The sequence below is a fragment of the Syngnathoides biaculeatus genome, chromosome 10, assembly GCF_019802595.1.
Source record: "Syngnathoides biaculeatus isolate LvHL_M chromosome 10, ASM1980259v1, whole genome shotgun sequence".
Taxonomy (NCBI): domain Eukaryota; kingdom Metazoa; phylum Chordata; class Actinopteri; order Syngnathiformes; family Syngnathidae; genus Syngnathoides; species Syngnathoides biaculeatus.
In genome coordinates this window covers 24,431,776-24,449,097 of record NC_084649.1, presented here as the reverse complement: position 1 = coordinate 24,449,097, position 17,322 = coordinate 24,431,776, and the positions used below count along the sequence as shown (strand labels likewise).

Sequence of the window (17,322 nt, the reverse complement as noted above, 5' to 3'; positions counted from 1 at the left end):
TAGTGAAGAGGGAAAAAATGGTTCCACACCCCTGACGTTGATACATATTTGGGATAATTATCCGATACGGACCTGTGATGAAGGCGGGCACTCCCCAGCCAATCAGGTAGTAGAATCTCATGGGCCCGTAGTTGACGTCCCGCACTTCGCTGACCACGCGGTAGACGTGCAGAGCCTCCAGGAAAAGCCACGAGAAGGCGCACAGGTAGAAGAAGTGCAGCAGGATGGCGACCACGGTGCACAGAAACTGCAACGGGAGGAGCAGGCGGATCCCGTTGGAGGACTCCGCCGGGCAGAAAAAAAAGGGAAGGCAAAGACCCGAAGCGCTCACCGGATTGTCGGCCCGGTTGATCCCGAGGATGAAGACCAGCTCGGACAGGAAAAGTGCCGCGGCGCCGTTGTTGACGATGCTGGTCTGGTTGCAGCGCGCGGCCCGCAGGCCCGCGAGGAAGACGCCGGTGAGGAGGAGGAAGCCCAGCGTGACCCCCACCGCGCTCCACGACAGGATTTTGACGGGCAGGATTTCGCCGTTCTGACGGCCGCAAACCACGCAGACGCGCTCACGTTTTCGCGACTTTTCCGACACGCCGACCCCGGAAGTCGATTTTTGCCGGCCGCTTACCTCCCTCCTGGAGACGTCCATGAGCACGGCGAAGCTCGTCATGTGGTAGCACTGACAGCTGATGTGAGTCCGGTTCCGAAAGACCACCTCGCAGCCCTTCGCCGACCAGCCGCCCCTCCCGCCTCTAAAACGACGGCCGGAATTCAACCACAACCTCGTCTTCCCCTCGCCCGCGCCTGCGCCTGCGTGTGCGTGTGCGTGTGCGTGCGCTCAACAGTATGGTGTGGTTCCAGAAGACGCAGATGGGCTTGGAGCGCTCCTCGGTGGCCACCAGGCGGAACTGCACGCTGATGGGCTTGTCCAGCGGGTGCCGCAGGAGCTCGTCGTTGTCGTGGACGGTGATGCTCACCACCGGCGTGTTGATCACGGGACGCTTTGGCACGCTGGGGGGGGGGGGGGGGAAGGAAAGCCGCTTATCCTCACGAGGGTCGCAGGGAGTGCCGGAGCCTATCCCAGCAGTCAACGGGCAGGAGGCGGGGCACACCCTGAACTGGTTGCCAGCCGATTGCAGCCTTTGAAATATTCATGCATCCATCCGTTTTCTTTGCTGCTAATGCTCACAAGGTTTGCAGCGAGTGCCGGAGCCTATCCCAGCAGTCAACAGGCAAGAGGCGGGGTACACCCTTAACTGGTTGCCAGCCAATCGCAGACTTTAAAATATTCATCCATCCATCCGTTTTCTTTGCTGCTTATCCTCACAAGGTTTGCAGCAAGTGCCGGAGCCTATCCCAGCAGTCAACAGGCAAGAGGCGGGGTACACCCTTAACTGGTTGCCAGCCAATCGCAGACCTTAAAATATTCATCCATCCATTTACGTAGTCGCATATCCTCACAAGGGTCGCAGGGAGTGCTGGAGCCTATCCCAGCTGTTAACGGGCAGGAGGCAGGACACACCCTGAACTGGTTGCCAGCCGAGCGCAGCCTTTGAAATATCCATCCATCCATCCATCCATCCATCCATCCGTTTTCTTTGCCGCTTATCCTCACAAGGGTCGCAGGGAGTGCTGGAGCCTATCCCAGCTGTCAACGGGCAGGAAGTGGGGTACACCCTGAACTGGTTGCCAGCCGATCACAACCTTTGAAATATCCATCCATCCATCCGTTTTCTTTGCTGCTTATCCTCACAAAGTTTGCAGCGAGTGCTGGAGCCTATCCCAGGTGTCAACGGGCAGGAGGCGGGGCACACCCTGAACTGGTTGCCAGCTGATCGCAGCCTTTGAAATATCCATCCATCCATCCATCCATCCATTTACTTAAGTCACTTATCCTCACAAGGGCTGCGGGGAGTGCCGGAGCCTATCCCAGCTGTCAACGGGCAGGAGGCGGGACACACCCTGAACTGGTTGCCAGCCGATCGCAGGCCACGTCGAGATAATCAAACATTCACAGCAATGTTGAATTGACCCAAATCTGAACTTTTTCTTTTCAAGCCGTAGTTGCGGAGAAACGACGCAAACTTTTCTTACCGGAGACTCCTCTTGTCGGGGTCGTAGCTCTCGGGCAGCAGAGACGCCAGCGTGTGGAAGATGATGACGCTGGCGACGGCGTCCGGCTGCTCGCCGTCGGGGTGGCGCCGCTTCCTGTTCCTTGGCGAGGATTCCGGCAGAGGGTCAGGGTTCCCGCGGGCCTCGGCGTCGGCGGGCGGCCGGAAGACCGAGTCGGGCAGGGTGACGGCGGTCTCCAGGTCGGCCGGCCGAGGCCCCCTCAGGGACTGGTACCGTGGGAGTTTGGCGCCGGCGAAGTTCATCTTTTTCAGACGGTCCACTGAGATGACTAAAACGGACACCGTTACATATGTCGGACTTTATGAAATATCCATCCAAGAACTGCAAAATTCTTGTCTGTACCGCTTTACTCTCCATGACTAATTGTTATTATTCATAAATAATCGTGGGTGTGGATTGTGAAAACAAAAAAAAAAAGGTCATATATCCATCCACCCATTTCCTTTGCCGCTTATCCTCACAAGGGTCGCAGGAGTGCCGGAGCCTATCCCAGCTGTCACCGGGCAGGAGGCGGGTAAGGTACACCCTGAACTGGTTGCCGGCCGATCGCAGGGCACATAAAGATAATATAAAATATAATAAATATTTAGTATACATGTATGGAAATATTTTATTACTTTATATATCTAATGTAAATATAAATAAATAAATAACAACAACAATAACAAAAACTATTTGGATTGATGCTATACAATACAATAACTAGTCATTAATAATCATTGTGGATTCCTACGCAATGCTGAATATTATTTTTGTGAAATTGTTTTTATAAAGGATAACATTTAAATATGGATCACATACATTTAATTAACTAATTATTACATATCTTCACTGCGACGTACGATATACATCATCAGCACAATTATATAATGGAAAAAAATGTGACAATTATAATAATATGTAAGATTATTTTGAGGGCGCATGGTTATGATGTCAATGTCCATTTTCCAAGCCGCTTATCCTCACAAGTGTCGCGGGATCGTTACGATGTTATTATTGTAACAATAAAATGCAAAGACTTGTTTAATGTTAATGTTTGCATGTTTCTACATGGGCTGGTAAAGCGTTGGCCTCACAGTTCTGAGGACCCGGGTTCGATCCCAGAGCCGCCTGTGTGGAGCCGTGCCTGGGTGGGTTTTTTTCCGGGTGGGCACTCCGCTTTCCTCCCACATCCCAAAAACCTGCAACATTAATTGGAAACTCTAAATTGCCCCAAGGTGTGATTGCGAGTGCGACTGTTGTCTGTCTCCATGTGCCCTCCTGCCCGATGACAGCTGGGATAGGCTGTGGCACTCCCCGTGACCCTTGTGAGGATAAGCAGCAAAGATAATGGATGGATGGATGGATATTTCAAATGGTGCGATTGGCTGGCAACTAGTCCAGTGTGTAGCCCGCCCTCCTGCCCGTGACCCTTGTGAGGATAAGCGGCCGGGTGTTTGCTTAATGTAGGGAGGCTCACCAATGTGGGGCGTGACGATGGTGAAGGGGCTGAGGTAGGTCTTCCTCATGTTCTGCGCCAGAGTGTTGGCGTATTCCTCGTAGCGGCGCAGCAGCGCCGCCGTGCCGGCCTCCTTGTGCTGGATCAGCTCCCAGTGCGGACGCGTGTCGGGAGACAGGATGGCGCTGCCCACGCGGACCAGGTTCTGCGGGCCCAAGCCGGAGGAGATCAGGCGACCTTATTCAAAAGGATGAAGTGGCGTGTGCGTGTCTGGCACCTCGGTGAAGTGGACGTCCTGCGTGGCCGTGAGGTTGAATCCCCGCTGCCGGCTCTCGCGCTGCAGCAGCCTCTGAGTGAGCCCGTAGGCCACTTTCACGTCGCTGCCGAAGTACTTTTCCGTGTGCAAGGTGGCGTTGGCCAACATGGCCGCCGTCCGCTGCACGTGGCCCGAGTCCAGCAGCGATGCATTGTGGGAAAATCTTTCAGACTGCGAGAAGAAGAGGCACGCGTGTCGTACATGAAGACATCCATCAAAAATGGTTTTTTTTTTTAACCCCCCGAATAGAAACAAAAACAAACTTTTGCGCTCAACATTTTGTAAATGAACAGATGAGATGCTAAAATATGCACGTACGAGTAATATTAATAACCATGGTTTGCCATAAAACTCATTAAGATGTAAGACGTAAGAAGTAACAGTGACAACAAACAAAAAAATTGAAGATAATGATTTTTAACGGTAATTGTGGAACCAGCTGGAATCAAACTCGCTTTAAAATCCATATTTTTGCTTCCACAATGTGTCAAAACTGCTCCTTAGGGTTCCTGAGCTAAAGTGCAGATGACAATAATAATACAAAATCATCTCATGTACCGTAATTTGCGGCCTACGTGCCACGACTGTAAGGGCAGCGCAAGCGTTAGCGTTAGTGTGGCGCTAGCCTTAGCATTAGCGCCGGATCACAGCGGTGTTTGCGCAATTTGAATAGCAAATCTTTATTCATTCGATGGAACGTAATTACCGTAATTTCCAGCCTATAAACCGCGACTTTTTTTCCACACGCTTTCAACCCTGCGGTTTATGGGGTGATGCGGCTAATTTGTGTATTTTTTTTTTTCTAACGGCCGCAAGGGGCCACTCGAACGGAAAAGGTGAGTGAGACCAGTGGAATATATGTGCCGAGGAAGTGACTTTTACCGGTCCGGCCCTGATACCCTGCACTAATGTGTTACTGCCGTGTCTCAGTGGTTTTTACCGGTATGTTTTTTTTTTAACCGGCCCTGTTAGCTAGCATTAGCATTAGCCCGGTGCTAGCGTTAGCATGATGGTGCTAGCATTAAACGCCTGTGTACCGTCTTTCTTTGTAAATATGTCGTGTTTCAAATGTGGGCACTTGCGGCTTTTACACGGCTGCGGCGTATGTACGTACCAAATGGTATTTCCTTTACAAATGTACTGGGTGAGGCTTATAGCCAGGTGCGCTCTGTAGGCCGGGAATTACGGTATATGCGTTTTTTTTCCCCCAGAAAGGACAAAAAATATATGCCCGAGAGCAGAGGTGTCAAACTCATTTTTTATCGCGGGCCACATTGTAGTTACAGTTTCCCCTCAAAGGGCTGTGAAACCATAAAAATCTTTCATCGCTTCATATTTACACATGAAATGTATGAACTAGATTTGGAATCAGAAATCAAAGGTAATAGCTTTTAGATAGCACAAAAAATGCTTGAAATATCTCAATGTTATCGTTTGTGAGGTGACATGTTGAAATTTTGCTAGAGATTTGAACAAATATCATCGCACGATTCGCCTTGGGGGGGGGGGCCACTTAAACTCACGTGCCGGGCCGAATCTGGCCCCCGGGGCTCGAGTTTCACACCTGTGCCTTAGAGTTATGTAAACGGTATTTCCTTTACAAATGTACTGGTGAGGATAATAACAGGCCGGGAAATAACGGTAATTTGATAATTGTCTACCCGACCATTTCTCGGAACAGCGTGCGGCGTAATCGTGGAAAGCGTGTAAGAGAGCGAGACGGAAGCCACGCACCAGCGCCCTCAGCTGGCTGAAGGTGACCGACGTGCAATTGAAGAGATTCGGAGGCAGCCAGCCCTTGTGCTCGTCGCAGTGGCGAACGGCCGTGCCTGTGAAGGAAAAAGGAAGTGGGATGAGGATTATTGCACGAGGTGGGAAATGGCTGCAGCTTCAAAAATGCCCTCCGGGCATTGACATCGTTTTACGGTAATCGAAACGTCGGCTGAAAAACATCCTACCCAGAGTTCCCTTGGGGCAGGGGACTGCTGCCGGGAGCCCAAACTTGGTTCTGGGCCACCAGATTCCAGCCTGGATGGCCTGAGGGCAGCTGTCATAGATGACTGGCACGGAAAGGAGCAGCACGGGGCGAAAACGGAAAAAATATTTAGCGCGCCAATCACGGGAAGCGGAGGTGAAGCTGAGGGGGCTGTTAACCTTCGCAGCCGTCAGGAGAAACCTCGGCGAAGGGGTTGTCGCAGCGGTCGCACTGGCGTCCGATCACGCCCGCTTTACACTGACACTGACCGGTGTGGCGCTCGCACGTTCTGGTGAAGGAGCCCACCGGGTAGCAGTCGCACAGCAGGCACGTGTCGCTGCCTTCGGGACGATAGTGATTGTCCTGCGAACGCACACGGGATATTGAAAATGTTTCGTACGGTCAAAAACCATTGAGACGAACCTGGAAAGTGGAAGAAACTACAGACATCTACCGTAATTCCCGGCCTGGTTATAGCCCTAACACCAGCGCTGCGCTAGCATTAAACGCTTTCCGTGTAAAGAGGTTTATAAACAGGTGTGCTAACGCTAGCGCAACGCTAGCGTTAAACTCTTTCTGTGTGCTGAGGTTTACAACCAGGTGGGCGAACGCTGGCGCCGTGCTAACGTTAGCCCCGTGCTAACGCTAGCGCCACATGAACCGTAGGGTTGAAAGCATTTGTAGGCCGGAAATTCCTTTCTGGTATAATAATACCATAATAATTCATCCACATAATGTGCAGTTTGTACATATTCTAGGATACATATTCAAATGATGCCAAAGATTAGCACTAGTAGCACGTGTAGTATGCAAGCTCAGTCTCGGGGTAAGTACACTTTTTACACTATTTAACATTTTAGTACAGTGGTGCCTCGAGTTATGAGTAACCGGACTAGTGCGTTTTCATTTCAGATACGAGCCATCCATATTTTTTCTTTTTGGGAATTCAAATCACTTCACATTGATCTCTAATTTGGCAAATAGTCAAACAAGTCTTCAAAAAAAGAGGATTCAAGCTGATTAATGACACATTCTGTTGAAGTTTACTTTAAAATTAAACATTAAAAAAAGAGAATTAAACGTTGTACATTTCAAACAACGTCGGCTTCAGAATGGTCCACTAGCTTAACGTTAGCAGCGTTGACGTGCTAACAGTTAGCGCCAATGTTTGCGGTTTTTGAACCCTCTGAACACAAATGGAGGGGCAACACATGTATTCTACGCCCACTTGTTCAAAGTTCAGTTCACCATCGCAAAAATGAACTCGTCCAGTTCATAGTACAGAATTTTACAATTTTAAGCAAAGTTCAGCATTGTAAAAAAAAAAAAAAAAAAAAAAAATTAATAGTTCTTTTTTTTGCTTTTTCTTAATGTTGCTTAAAATTTTATAATTTCATTTTCCCAATGCAACTGTAGTTTTCACCCAACTAACTGAAAAAATCATGAGGAAAATGTGTTATTCATTTTTTTTTTAAATGAATAATTACAACAAAAACCGGACTTTTGTCCATAATTTGCAAAACAAAAGTAAAGTTCGTAAAGATGGTCGAAGGGACAACGCTAACTATATTTCCTGGCAGCTCTGGCCGTCTATAATTATGAAAATATTCAATGTATCCACTCACCTTACAGCGACACTCGCCGGTGGTTTTATTGCAGTCGGAATCAAACCCGCGCTCAGTGGGGCAGTTGCAGGGCCCGCAGGTCTTGTGGCCCCACCAACCTCGAGGACAGGGCAGGTCAGTCCTGCAGGGACGGAAATACATATTTGTGGATTTTAAAGCGTCAAACGCGGGCAAACGGATGTCGTTGTTCCGGGGGTGTACTTTTTCTCGCAGTAATGGCCGAAGTAGTTGTGCGGGCATTCGCAGGCGTAACCGCGGGAGGAACCGGTCCTCCTGGCGCAAGTGGACTCGTGCTCGCACAGATTGAGCGTGCACGCGTCTGTGCAGTTGGTGCCGTAGTAACCTGCAAAAAAAAAAAAAAAGTCAACGGGACAATACGGTTGCGGGTCACGTGATATATGAATCATTTCGCAGGACTGGGAATCGGCGCTGACCCGGGCGGCACGTGCACGAGTGGCTGTCCCAGTCGTCGCTGCAGTAGCTGTGAGCGGGACACGGGCCCGAGCTGCAGGGGTCGGGCACGTTGCAGCCCGGCTCCACCTTCACCTTCCTGGCCTGACTCAGACTCAGAGCCCCGCCGACCCGCAGACCCTGCGCGGAAATCAAACACGTCTGCACAACGGAACGGAACCGCAGAGGAGAGAGAGTGTTCTTAACGACACGGCCGGGTTTGAGAGATGTGTAAAAATTCTGCTCACTGCAGTCTCAATATTTGTCAAAGGTGTCGATTTGACACACCGCAGAGAAGCTAACCACAGACAGTACAAATACCACTTGCACTGCCTGGAAAAATGGATTTGGACTTCATCTAACACATCGCTTATGCCTACACATAAATATGTGCTCCAAGTTGTGAAAATATAGCATGGCAGGCAGTCTGGGGCACTTTTTCACGGCATGACAACGAGGCACTCTAAAGTAGCCGTGCGTGCCAGCTCAAAGCTGTCATGTTAGCGCTTTATCCATCCATCCATCCATCCATCCATTTTCTTAGCCGCTTATCCAGACAAGGGTCACAGGAGTGCCGGAGCCTATCCCAGCTGTCGACGGGGAGGAGGCGGGCACATGGAGACAAAACAGTCGCACTCACAATCACACCTAGGGGCAATTTAGAGTGTCCAATTAATGTTGCATGTTTTTTGGGGTGTGGGAGGAAACCGGAGTGCCCAGCCGGAGAAAAGCCACGCAGGTAAGGTGGAGAACATGCAAACTCCACGCAGGGAGGGCTGGGATTGAACCCCGGGGCCTGAGAACTGTGAGGCCACCGATTTCCAGCTGAGCCACCGTGACGCCTGTTGGAGGTTTATTGTATTTTTTTTTTTTTAACCTCGCACAGCCGACAACGTGGCGCTCTAAAGTAGGTCAGAGGCCACAGGTGATACGTTGATCAGAAGATAAAAAAAATAATAATCACCCCCTCTTCTCCAGATGGGTCGAGTCGAAAGGTTTTTACATACTGCGGGTAAGGCGGCTCATGTTAATACTGGGCCCCCTTTTAGCCACGGCCAATAAAAATGAGCATATTTCCACAAATAAGTACTGTAATTTCTGGCCTATAAGCCGCGACTTTTTTTCACACACTTTCGACCCTGCGGCTTCTGCGGTGATGCGGCTAATTTGTGCATTTTTTTCTAACGGTCGGAAGGGGGCACTCCAGCGGAAAAGGTAAGACTGAAAGCGATGGAATTCATGTGCCGAGAAAGTGACTTTTACCGGTATGTTTTTTTTTTCTAATGGTCCCTGTTTGCGCTGCGCTCGCCTGTTGCTGCTGTGTTACTGCGTGTCTCAGTGATTTTTACCAGTATGTTTTTTTTTTTTAACTGGCCCTGTTAGCACCGCGCTAGCATCAGCGCCGCGCTAGCGTCAGCGCCGCTGTGTTACTGCCGCATCTCAGTTATTTAATTATGTTTTTTTTTTGGAACCGGTCTTGTTAGTGCTATCCTACCGTGTTGCTTCTGTGTAGCTGCCGCAGCTATTTTCTTTTTTTTTTTTTTTTACCAGCGCAGTTTTTGCTACCGTGCTGTTGCTATGTTAAGCTAAGCTATTAAAACTTTGAAAACTCTTTCTGTGTACCGTCTTTCTTTGTAAATATCTTGTGTTTCAATGTGGGCACTTGTGGCTTTTACACGGGTACGGCTTATGTATGTACCAAATGGTATTTCCTTGACAAATGTACTGGGTGAGTCTTGTAACCGGGTGTGCTCTGTAGGCCGGGAATTATAGGAATACATCACACGATTTCAGAAATTCACTTTAAAAGGTCGTTAAAAGATGGAATTTTTGGGGGTCTTGGAGAAGGAAAACCTTCCCACGGGCGTTCACACCATAAGGCACGACGATGACGGCAATAAAATGGACGCCACACGCTGATTTCTCTCAGTCAAGCAGCGAAGAAAAGGTTAAACCAAAACCGTACGGAAAACGGACGAAGGTTTTGGGACTTGTAGCAGGAATACGTTGGCCACCGTTCGCCGAATGGTTGGTCGATTGTCAACATGCTATCGAGAGCAGCGTCTTACTTGTATGCAGCCTCGGAAGCCATTTTGAATTTTCCCATCAGGCGTCGCTAAACCGCCGACACTGACAGCCTTCAGCGTGGACTCCTGCAACTCGCCGTCCACGTGCATCGTGGCCTGAAAACGCACGAGCCGGCATTGAGCGGCGGGCGGCCGAGCGGCGAGATCGGTCACGAATAAATATTGCGGCGTTTTCCCACCAGGTAGAGTCCGTGGTCCACCGACAGGACGGCTTTGTGGCGGCCCGCCGGCCCGCCCGAGCTGCTGATATCCAGCTGCAAGTGGTGCCAGTCGCCGTCGTTCAGCAGCGCCTCCTCCACGCGGGACAGCGTGGAGTCCTCCCCCCTGTGCAGGCCCATCAGCAAGCTCCCGCTGCGCAGCTGCAACGGGAGGAAGGTGAAGAAAAGGACGGAACCGGGTGGGGTGGGGGTCAATCAATAATAGAAGAGCGCAGAGGAGCAGAATATGAAGTCAAAGCACAAAAAGATCCGCGTCATATACTTATGTGCACATATCTGGATCGATCATATCCATATCCACATCATATCCATCCTCTCATTCCAGTTGTTCGAACCTTACGTTGTCTGAGGTTTTTGCTTTTCGGCGAGCTCATTGGCTTTGTTCCGGGTTATAAAAACGGCATCTGATTGCGTTGAAAGCCGAGAGGGGTTCTGACCTGCAGGGTGAGGTTGTGGCGCAGGCCCGAGGAGACGTGCAGCAGCGTGGCCCCCGCCTGCCGGGTGCGCAGCATCAGCTCCACGTGCCAGGGAACGGAGCTCGCCGTCGCCAGGTTGTCCCACCGCAACAGGCTGTCGCCCAGGAAACGCTGCGGGTCGGCCATCGCTGCGGAGAACCAATCGTCTCGATGTGTGGCGGAACCTCCCGAGGCGAAAGCCCCCGAAAGTCAAACAACGCATTTGGGTGGAACCCTTCCGGGGTGGATAGCGGTTAGCACGTTTGCCTCGCGGTTCTGAGGTTCGAACCTTCATGTGTGGAGTTTGCATGTTGAGTGGCCTTCCTCACACAGAGAAATGAATTGTTGTTGTTTTCGTTTTTCCAGCCCGGGGCTCCCAGAACTACGGAGCCCCTAAAGGGACATTGAAAAAAAAACCCAAACAACTGGTTTCTCATTGTAATGAGTAAGTAACTCATCCATTGCATGTGTGCATGTGTAAAAGTCCCTTATTCATGAAGCTACCGCTAGCAGGTAAATAAGCTACGACTACCTGAACGCAGGAAGCTACCGCTAGCAGGTAAATAAGCTACGACCCGTAGGTAGCTGACACTCTTATTCTAATGAGTAACTTACTCATGAGTTAAAATGAGAAACTTTGTCATTGTAATGAGTAACTTTCTCATTGTCATGAGTAACTAATCCATTGCATGTGTGCATGCATTAAAGTCCATCATTTCTTATTCCGGAAGCTACCGCTAGCAGGTACATAAGCTACGAAGACCAGAACGCAGGAAGCTACCGCTAGCAGTTAAATAAGCTACAACCCATAGGTAGCCATTTTTCAACACTCTCATTGTAATGAGTAATTTACTCATGAGTTACAATGAGTAAGTTACTCATTGTAATGAGAAACTTTCTCATTGTAATGAGTAACTCATCCATTGCGTGTGTGCCTGTAGAAAAGACCCTTATTCCTTATTCAAGAAGCTACCGCTAGCAGGTAAATAAGCTACGACTACCTGAATGCAGGAAGCTACCGCTAGCAGTTAAATAAGCTACGACCCGTAGCTAGCCGTTTTTCGACACTCTCATTGTAATGAGTAACTTACTCATGAGTTACATTGAGTAACTTACTTGTAAGTAAGTTACTCATTGTAATGAGTAAGTTTCCCAATGTAATGAGAACATCTCATTGCAATGAAAAACTTTCTCGTTGTAATGAGAAACATTCTCATTGTAATGAGTAACTAATCCATTGCATGTGTGCATGTATGGAAGACCCTTATTCCTTATTCAGGAAGCTACCGCTAGCAGTTCAATAAACTACAACCCATAGGTAGCCATTTTTCGACACTCTCATTGCACTGAGTAACTTACTCATGAGTAAGTTTCTCATTGTGATGAGAAAGTTTCTCAATGTCATGAAAAACGTTCTCATTGTAATGAGAAACATTCTCATTATAATGAGTAACTAATCCATTGCATGTGTGCATGTACAAAAGACCCTTATTCCTTATTCAGGAAGCTACCGCTAGCACTTAAATAAGCTACAAACCAAAGGTAGCCATTTTTCGACACTCTAATTGCAATGAGTAACTTACTCATGAGTAAGTTTCTCATTGTAATGAGTGACTGATCCATTGCATGTGTGCATGTATAAAAGACCTTTATTCTTTATTCAGGAAGCTACCGCGGGCAGGTAAATAAGCTACAACGAAAAGGTAGCCATTTTTCGACACTCTCATTGCAATGAGTAACTTACTCATTGTAATGAGATACGTATCTCATTACAATGAGAAACCACTTGGTTTTTTCACTTTTCAATGTCCCTTTCGGGGTTCCGTACACTACACTCAACGCGGTGCAATGTTTTATGCATCTGCATGCGCACAAAATGCAAGAAAACAACAAGTCCGAATTGATTAGCGACGCTAACGTGACGACAGAGACGGGAACGCTGCGTTTTATGTCTGCTGCGCCGCACAGCAATTCCGCACACCTCCGTTCTTATCTGATCGTCAACCAAAAACAAACACAATCATCTCTTCCCTTGTTTGAAACACGGCAAATGCAATTATGCGGATTGCGCGCTCACGCGGCCCAGTTTCAGCCGCTCTGCGTATCCTCTCACATTGCAGTAAAAAAAAAAAAGAAAGAAAGAAAGAAAGAGGCTGCGGTGTAGCAGGTGAAACAAAAAAATGGGACAAACGGAAACACAAGATCAATCATGCGTGTCGTTAGGACTCACACGGCAATTAGTCGCGTTTCAATTATGTTTGAGCAGCCCGCTTGGCACTCAGAACTGGCGCAGACGCTGCGAGAAATCGTCCATAAAACTGTTGAAATGTCAAAAATACAAATTTTGTTCACGCGATTTATTCAAGATGAATTGGAATATGCGGGTTTTTTTTTTTTTTTTTTTTTTTTTTTGGCTTTAAGCTATATTTCATTGCACTTATACTAGTCGGAGGCTGGAATACCGTCAGCCTACGATGGATTGTTGAGGTTTTTGTGATTTTTTTTGATTGGGTGATGTTTTTTTTTCCGTTTACATAGTTGATGAAGATTGCTCAATGTTTACAATTCAATTCATCTTTGGAAGACTTTATTTTGAATTCCATCGAAGATCTCACAATAAGTACATTTGTATCATTTGTGCTTAGAATCCATCTAAATCGGCGGTCTCAAAGTCGTGGCCCGCGGGCCAATTGTGGCTCCCCCAGTGTGACATTTTGTGGCCCCCACCTTACGATGAAAGTCGGCCCTCAAGTTTTATATGAATGGCACTGACAAACCTACCAATCACGGTGGGGTTGTGGCTCCCGGGGGTGTGACAGCGACCAGCCTTGAAATATTACAGCGGTTGTTGCCATGGAGAGTTTCACGAGTAGTTTTGCATACAACTTGTTCACACCAGTTTCCTCGCTTATCTTATTTTGTGTTGAGAAATAATACATAAAAAGACTTTTTTTTTTTTTTTTTAATTTCTCATTTAAACTGCGTGCATGTGCGCCGAAACTGCGGCCCAGCCTCAGCTAGAATGTGCCCATAGCGGCCCCCGAGGTGAATTGAGTTTGAGACCACTTCTCTAAATGGTCCCTTTGGACGTTTCAGTCAAGTGGGATAAACGCATGACGATTTTTTTTTTTAACATTTTAAAATGTGAGCGTTGTAGTACCGAGACCGACCTGTCGGAGGCAGCGTGGTGCCACTGGCCATTCAGACTCCCCCGAAACAAGCAACGCTAGTATTGTCGTTACAGTGAATACGTCTCCGTTCTTGAACAAACGGAGATTTTTTTTGCTTCTCTTTTCGAGCGAAAATCGGTACTGGAACGCCTGCGACAAAACCCGGAAATAAAATATCGCGCGGGGCCCGCCCGACCAGCTGACCCCACGACGCGCGTTGTCATTGTGAATTCGAACGCACCGTGAAAAAAATCCGGAAATAACGTAACGTGCGCGACCCGACCAGCTGACCCACGACCTGCGTTGTTATTGTGTCTAACGCAGCCTCTCCACGCAGACCTGGGAAACATCGATTCGGTTTTCGAACAAATCAGTTCTCGATCCGCCTTCTGGAACGGATTGTGGTCGAGAACCGAGGTTGTACTGTACTGATATCGTATCTGGTAACTTGAATAGAGTCGCAAACTTACTCGTCTGTCTATGGGTCCATCGAACTGGCCTCTGCCGACTTTGACCGAAAGAGAGGAACAAAATTTGAATTTGGGCGAAGTGTCAGTCAGACAAATTTGGAGATGTTTTATTTGGAATCTGCACGCCGGTATTTACTGAAAAACTCTACTTACTCGCTGGTCTTGTCCTTAGAACAACACAATAGCGTTTTTGCTTTGGTATCATCTGTGGTGTTTTGGCATAATAGGTGCTTTGCTGCCATCTTGTGGCATCCCTCGGCAAATGCAAGCCTTTTTACGGCGACGTCTTGCGGATTTTTGGCGATTGGCGAAGGGGCCGACCGGGATTTTATCGAGCGCTTTCCAGCGCTTAAGGATTCTTTGTCCACCCCAAAATCGGGTGATTCGTGGGTCGGACCGGCAAGTGGCGTCGGGCCCCCTCTGGGGTCCAAAAATTTGCCCCGTGTGGACACTTCCACTCTCCCTCTCACCTCTTTCGCAGTTTCTGCCCCCGAATCCGAGCGGGCAGTCGCAGCTGAAGGACCCCCACAGGTTGACGCAGGTTCCGCCGTTCAGACACGGGTTGGTGTTGCAAAAGTGCCTTTTGGTGGAACATCCTGGGAAGGCGGAGGGAAAAAAAATGATTCATCTTCATGCGTGATGTGTTCCTGCCTCGTTATTTTATCGCAGCGGCAAGGAAGGGAAAGCAGATTATTCCGATCGTTTCCTCGTGATCCGTCCGCCCCGCTGTGCTCATTACAGTCGGCGTTTGCTCTCTCTGCAGCTCTCCTGCGCACGGCGACTACAAAACAGAACCGAAGCCGAGCCGCCCGAGCTTGGGAGGCGTCGGGACGGCGTCGGCGTCGCCGCGTACCGGGCAGCGTGCCGTTGTTCGCGATGAAGCCGGCCATGTCGACGCGTTGGTTGTCCACGCGCAGGTTCTTCATGCAGCCCACAAACTGGCGGTTGCGGACGGGAAAGTCTTCGGGGAGCTTGGGGACTCCGCCGAGGAGCAGCGGCCCGGTCAGGTCCAGCGACCTTGACGGAGCAGAACACACGGACACCGAATATATCGCGCGGTTCAAGACATTTGTGAGGGGTTGCGGCTTCAAGAACTTTATTTTTTATGAAAAGCACTGCAGCAGAATCCACTCACTTCTTGCTCCCCGATTGGCTCCCTTGCGCGGAGCAAGTGTAGTTCCCAATCACGTGACCGAACCTCAGAGCCACGCGGTCGTCGCAGTCGTCCACGGTCACCACCGCGACCTTCTGGTCCGAGGGACCCTGCGGCAGGCCGGCCTGGTTTAGGAGGGGCTGCGGGCAAAGACGCCACATGACACATATCGCCCCACCCCTCACGGTTCATCACAAGTATTTTTATGTGAAGATTGAATTGTCATATGATTGACAGGTCTTGTCGCCCGGGGCTAAGAGACGTCTGCCTCACAGTTCTGAGGACCAGGGTTCGAATCCCGGTCTTGCCAGCGTGGGTTTAAAGGACAAGAGGTTCGTGGGTACCAAATGACAGATAAGCGTGTATACAGCTGCAATGTGTCGATGTACCCCTCGGCGCAGCGGACGGCTTTGGACGAGGGGCACGGCTTCGGCCGGGCTGGCTCGTACATAGTGTCTGGGAGTCTGTTGTTAGTTAAAAGTGATCCGCATATCATCTAAATATGGCTCGAAATGAAAGGGTAATATTGCCTCATCTGATGCGGACGGCTTCGGCCGGGGTGGCTCATACGTACCGCATATCATCTAAATATGGCTTGAAATGAAACGAAACGAGAGGGTAATATTGCCCCGGTCACTTCACTCGATTGCGTCCGAGGCGGACGGCTTCGGCCGGGCTGGCTCATACGTACCATCTCGGCGTCTGTTGTTAGTTAGAATTGATCCGCATGTCATCTAAATATGGCTCGAAACGAGAGGGTAATATTGCCCCGGTCACTTCACTCGATTGCGTCCGAGGCGGACGGCTTCGGCCGGGCTGGCTCAAACGTACCATCTCGGCGTCTGTTGTTAGTTAGAATTGATCCGCATGTCATCTAAATATGGCTCGAAACGAGAGGGTAATATTGCCCCGGTCACTTCACCCGATTGTGAAAAGAGCTTCCGTGTCCCATAGTAGTTGGCACAACGTGTTTTCAGTGGCGAATGTCGCGGTGTGATGTCATGAACAGACATTGCAGCCAATACGGCGAATGAGACTTCCGCTAGTTTGCGCGTGGATGACGCGCTCTCCGCTCACATTTACTTTTTCACATAGACATGAAGTGAATAATGTTATATGTATTTTTCATGACAATATCTATTTTAGAAGGTTTATAGGCATGACACTTGACCTTTAATGAAGTCTTTTACCATACTTAGCTCCTTCCTGATTTGCTCTTTGTTCGCGTGAAACTTTTCGTCCGTTCATTTTAGCGGAAAATAGCCCGTGCAGATTGACAGATTAAAGCATCGATGACGTTACGAAGCGCTATTTTAGGAACGTGCCGTATTTTGGGCTGTTCGGCGTTCATTAAAAGCTGCGACGTTAAGAAAATATTGCATTCTTCTGCCGCATTGAGGAAAGGATTATTGCGTAAATCGCCTTTTGGGCCAGATTAGTATTAAAGGGCGCGGCTTTGAAAGCGGGAAAGATCAGCCCTATGACCTTTTGCCTTTCGCCTGTTTGGCCTCCCGACCGGATCCCCAAAATCTGCTTATTACAGCCGCTGTCGCGCGTGCCGACAATTCATGCAACAATACAAAGCTAACGGCAGCGTGTGGCCAGATAACACACACGCGCAAATGGCGGCCTCTCGGCGGGACGTCATCCCCTTTCGACTTCGTTGTCTGAGAAGCCGATCGCGGGGAGGCGGCAAAAGCGCGAGGGGGCGGGACGGGGCGGGGGCCGAGAACGATGACGCCATCAATAAAGGTCACGACCTCTTTTCAAACTGGGCGGTTTCTCTGAGGTCACGCCGAGCTCATTGGAACCGGCACAAGCTCAAGCTGCTGCTCCAA

The 17,322-nt window shown here is 49.2% G+C and overlaps 1 protein-coding gene across 1 annotated transcript in view; it reads right to left on the bottom strand.

Annotated features, from left to right (window-relative positions):
• Positions 1-17,322, bottom strand: part of celsr2 (cadherin, EGF LAG seven-pass G-type receptor 2) — a 72,677-nt gene that overhangs the window by 8,892 nt on the left and 46,463 nt on the right. Inside the window, exons 6-24 of the mRNA XM_061832117.1 lie at positions 15,467-15,624; positions 15,185-15,348; positions 14,802-14,927; positions 10,674-10,840; positions 10,198-10,377; positions 10,001-10,114; positions 7,916-8,072; positions 7,683-7,824; positions 7,482-7,602; positions 6,036-6,219; positions 5,840-5,941; positions 5,616-5,710; positions 3,843-4,052; positions 3,587-3,770; positions 2,089-2,395; positions 838-1,005; positions 623-746; positions 332-532; positions 73-247 (exon numbers count right to left, since the gene is read on the bottom strand). Coding sequence (XP_061688101.1) covers positions 73-247; positions 332-532; positions 623-746; positions 838-1,005; positions 2,089-2,395; positions 3,587-3,770; positions 3,843-4,052; positions 5,616-5,710; positions 5,840-5,941; positions 6,036-6,219; positions 7,482-7,602; positions 7,683-7,824; positions 7,916-8,072; positions 10,001-10,114; positions 10,198-10,377; positions 10,674-10,840; positions 14,802-14,927; positions 15,185-15,348; positions 15,467-15,624 — 3,079 coding nt within the window. The remainder of the gene's footprint in view (positions 1-72; positions 248-331; positions 533-622; positions 747-837; positions 1,006-2,088; positions 2,396-3,586; positions 3,771-3,842; positions 4,053-5,615; positions 5,711-5,839; positions 5,942-6,035; positions 6,220-7,481; positions 7,603-7,682; positions 7,825-7,915; positions 8,073-10,000; positions 10,115-10,197; positions 10,378-10,673; positions 10,841-14,801; positions 14,928-15,184; positions 15,349-15,466; positions 15,625-17,322) is intronic.